Below are 3,815 nucleotides of genomic sequence, written 5' to 3'. Positions count from 1 at the left end.
TCATGCACTCTGCAAATATGGCAGGAGCAGGGAGGCCAGCATTTGGCTCTCCTGAGTCCCAGTGTCTGATATTGGAGCCAAAGACAGCAGTCCTCACTACAGGGCAGCCCTGCCTCAAACTAAGCACCCCCTAGCGCCAGCTTTGACCCTCAAAGTCCTCATGCCTGAGGAGGACAGAGCCCACCTCCATGAGGTCTTCTCTACAAGATGCCCGTCTCCATGGTGGCCTCCCCATGCACCTGCTCTAGGTCCTTCAGTGACTCTGCAGGCCTGGACCTCGCACCCAGGCTGAGGCTGAGGCTGAGGTTGAGGGTGGGTGGGCAGCTGGAGCGGGTGAGAAGCGTGGCGTGGCGGCTGCACAGGCTGCCAGTGGAGAGCTGTCTGTGCAGTCGGGCCTGGAGGGGCCTCCAGCAAGGCAGGCGGCGCAGGGGCGGTGGCAGCCGGTGGTTGTTGAAACCCATGTAGATCCAGGGGTTGCAGCAGCTGCTCAGGTTGCCCAGGAGCATGGAGATGGTAAAGGCCACATTGGTGGAATCTGCTCAGAGAAAAGCGCAGAAGTGATTGTGTGTATGTGTGCGTGTGCATGTGAGAATGTGCACACACACACACACACACACACACACACACACACACACACACACGTACCAATCCTGGAGCTTGAACTCAGGTCCTAGGCACTGTCTCAGCTTTTTCACTCAAGGCTAGCACTCTACCACATGAGCCTCAGCTCCACTTCTAGCTTTTGGAGGATTAATTGGAGACAAGAGTCTCACAGACATTCCTGCCTGGCTGGCTTTAAACTACAACCCTCAGATCTCAGCCTTCTGAGTAGCTAGGATTACAGGCGTGAGGCACTAGCACCCAACATCGCCATTCTGAATGACAGCTAGTAGAGAGTGAAGAGAGTTGCTAGGAGGAACAAAGAAGGAAACCGAGGAAAAGGTTCCCTTAGGATTCTACAACTAGAAATGCACACCAGGGGATGTGAAGCTGGGGCTCTGGACTCTTGGATCACATCTCACTGTTTTTTTTTGTTTTGTTTTTTTGCCAGTCCTGGGCTTGAGCTCAGGGCCTGAGCACTATCCTTGGACTTTCTCAAGGCTAGAGCTCTACCACTTGAGCCTCAGCACCACTTCCGGCTTTTTTCTATGTATGTGGTACCAAGGAATTGAACCCGGGTCTTCGTGCATGCTAGGCAGGCACTTTAACCACTAGGCCAAACTCCCGGCCCACATCTCACTGTTTTATGTTTTGTTTTGTGCTGGGATTTGAACTCAGGGTCTTGCACTTGCTAGGCAGGTGTTCCATCATTTGAGCCACTCCTTCATGTCTTTTTGTATATTCTATACCTATAGAGTAAGGATAAGAGCTACAGTTTGCTTCAAATTGAATTTAGAAAGGTAAATATTGTCAAGGAAGAACAGGTAGCTGAAGTACAAAAGCAGTGCGATGGCCATGTTGTATCTATTTCTTTTCTTTTTTCTTTTTTAGTGCTTGGGATTAAACCAAGGGCCTTGTGCATGCTAGGCAAATACTCCGAGCCACAACCATTGCACAATATTTTCAAACTGTTAAATTAGTTGCCAAACTTTAAATTTCTAGAAATTTCACTCACACTAAAGGAACTTACACTGCCTGATAAGCGGAGGGTGGCAGCATTGTCCCTTCACATGAGACAGTATCATAGTTCCGGTGTTTATCCCATCCCCCCCCCAAAAAAAAACCTCACATGTTGGAAATGTAACTCCCCAAATCCTGTGGTAAAGACTCTTGCAAGAAGACATTTGGTCTATCTGGCAAATACCATGTAACCCTTTTACTAATTACAATAAAAAAAATAAAAAAAAATAAAAAAAAAAAAGAAGACATTTGGGAGGCGATGGGGTCATGGTAGTTGTGCCTTTGTGAACAGTCATCTGATCATGGATTACTAGGTTAATAAAGCAGTAGGTTTGTCATTATAAGAGTGGGTCTGAGGGCTGGAAGTTTGGCCTAGTGGCAGAGTATTTGCCTAACATGCATGAAGGCCCAAGTTTGATTGATTCCTCGGTACCACATACAGAGAAAAAAGCCAGAAGTGGTGCTGTGGCTCAAGTGGCAGAGTTCTAGTCTTGAGAAAGCCCAAGAACAGTGCTCAGGCCCTGAGCTCAAGCCCAGGCCAAAAAAAAAAAAAAAAAAGAGTGGGTCTGTTGCCAAGTACAAGCTTGTACTAGTAGCTACTTAGAAGGCAAAAGGAGGAGGATTAAGAGTTCAAAGACATCCTAGGTAAGTTAGTGAGATCCTATTTCAAAACAAAAACAAAAGGACTAGGGAAATTGCTCAAGTGGTAGAGCACTTACCTAGAAAGCTGGAAGCCCTAGACTCAATCCCAGCACTTCCCAGTACCACCTGAGGACTCCAGAGAGTCCCTGCCAGCAGGAAGATAACCCCTTGACCTTGAACTTGACAGCCTTCAGAACAGTAGGAAATAATTTTCTTTTCTTTATAAATGACTCTGCTTTTAGGTGCAACAACAGAAAATGGACTAAGACAAATAAGCATCTGCTTTCTTAATTGCTTCACTCATTTGTCACCAGACCAACCTGGGAGTCACAGCACCCTTTCCCCTAGCCCTCCCATCCTCCATCCCTTCCCCTGGCCCTCCAGTCTCCTAGAGACCACACACTCGCCTTCATTGGGTGCATTCTCATCCCACACCGACCACATCTGGACGCTGAAGAAGGGCGCCCAGCAGGCGATGTAGGCCAGCACGATGACAAATGTCATCTTTACAGTTCGGATCTTGGCCCGAGACATGGTGTTAATGCTGCTGACCCGGGCTGGCATCCCCGGAGAGGCTGCAGCCGGGGCAGAGGGCGAGGGTTTAGTCCATGTCCTCCAGCGTCCTCCTTCTTCCCTTCCAGCCCGCGTCTTCACTTTGAGGTTCTTACAGATCTCCCGGCAGATGAGGCTGTAGCAGGCTGTGAGCACGGCCACAGGCAGGATGAAGATGGCCACAGTGATCCAGGTAATGTAGGCTCGTGGCCCCCAGGGGAAGTGGAAGTGTGCCCAGCAGTCCAGCACCCCTGTGCCCTGGATCGCCTCTCGCAAAGAAAAAATGAAGACTTGAGGAAGGCTGAGAATGGCGGCCAGCAGCCAGGGAGCAGCAATGAGTGGATAGGAGGACTGGCTGGGCTGCTGGAGGCTGCGCAGGGGGTGACAGACGGCCAGGTACCGGTCCAGAGTCATGGCCAACAGCATGTAGGTGGAGGCAAACATGCTGAGCACCTGCAGGTACTTGACGGCCCGGCAGAGCAGGTCAGGGCCCTGGAAGCGGTAGGTGATGTCCCAGAGCAGCTGCGGCAGCACCTGGAAGAGTGCCACACCCAGGTCGGTCAGGGCCAGGTGCAGCACGAACAGGTGCATTCGCGATCGCTTGCGGCCAGGCAGGCCCAGTGTCAGCAGCACCATTAGGTTGCCCCCAGCGGCCAGCACCAGGACAGTAGCCAGAATGCCAATCTCTACTTTGGCCAGCTCCTCATCCCGGCCCAGCCAGGGTGTGGTGGCATTGGGGGCAGACAGTGTGCCCCTGGGGATGGGGCTGGCAGCCCAGGCAGGCTCAGAGCCCATGGTCCAGGAAGAGGGAGGGAAGGAGGGGGGGTGTGGGCACGAGGGCAGAATGAAGGGGAGGGGAAGGGAGATTGAAGATGGAGAGAAGGAAAGGTGGAAATACAGGATAGGTAGGAATAGTTCAGAGCACAGGGATGGAGAGGAGGAGGCAGAATGAGACAAGATTATAATCCACAGCTGAGATTCCCCGTGTCATAGTCTCACCG

General features: G+C 51.4%; 1 protein-coding gene across 1 annotated transcript; it reads right to left on the bottom strand.

The window, feature by feature from the left end:
- Window positions 1–200: 200 nt before the first annotated feature.
- On the bottom strand, window positions 201–3,609 carry Avpr1b (arginine vasopressin receptor 1B). Its single transcript, XM_090341637.1, has 2 exons — window positions 2,670–3,609; window positions 201–535 (listed from the first exon to the last, which is right to left on the bottom strand). The coding sequence occupies exons 1-2, from the start codon at window positions 3,607–3,609 to the stop codon at window positions 201–203; spliced, it is 1,275 nt and encodes a 424-aa protein (XP_090197763.1).
- Window positions 3,610–3,815: the final 206 nt, after the last annotated feature.

This window comes from Megascapheus bottae, chromosome 10 (assembly GCF_031878675.1).
Source record: "Megascapheus bottae isolate mThoBot1 chromosome 10, mThoBot2.hap1, whole genome shotgun sequence".
Classification (NCBI taxonomy): Eukaryota; Metazoa; Chordata; class Mammalia; order Rodentia; family Geomyidae; genus Megascapheus; species Megascapheus bottae.
The sequence above is the reverse complement of the archived record's forward strand: the minus strand, read 5'-3'. Positions and strand labels throughout refer to the sequence as shown.

What these genes read in the sequence shown, in the direction of transcription:
- Avpr1b (XM_090341637.1), bottom strand. Translation starts at nt 3,609, where the DNA reads ATGGGCTCTGAGCCTGCCTGGGCTGCCAGCCCCATCCCCAGGGGCACA. An exon ending in TGAGAATGCACCCAATGAAG is followed by an intron (nt 536 to 2,669) that starts GCGAGTGTGTGG and finishes TTCTCTGAGCAG; the next exon opens with ATTCCACCAATGTGGCCTTT.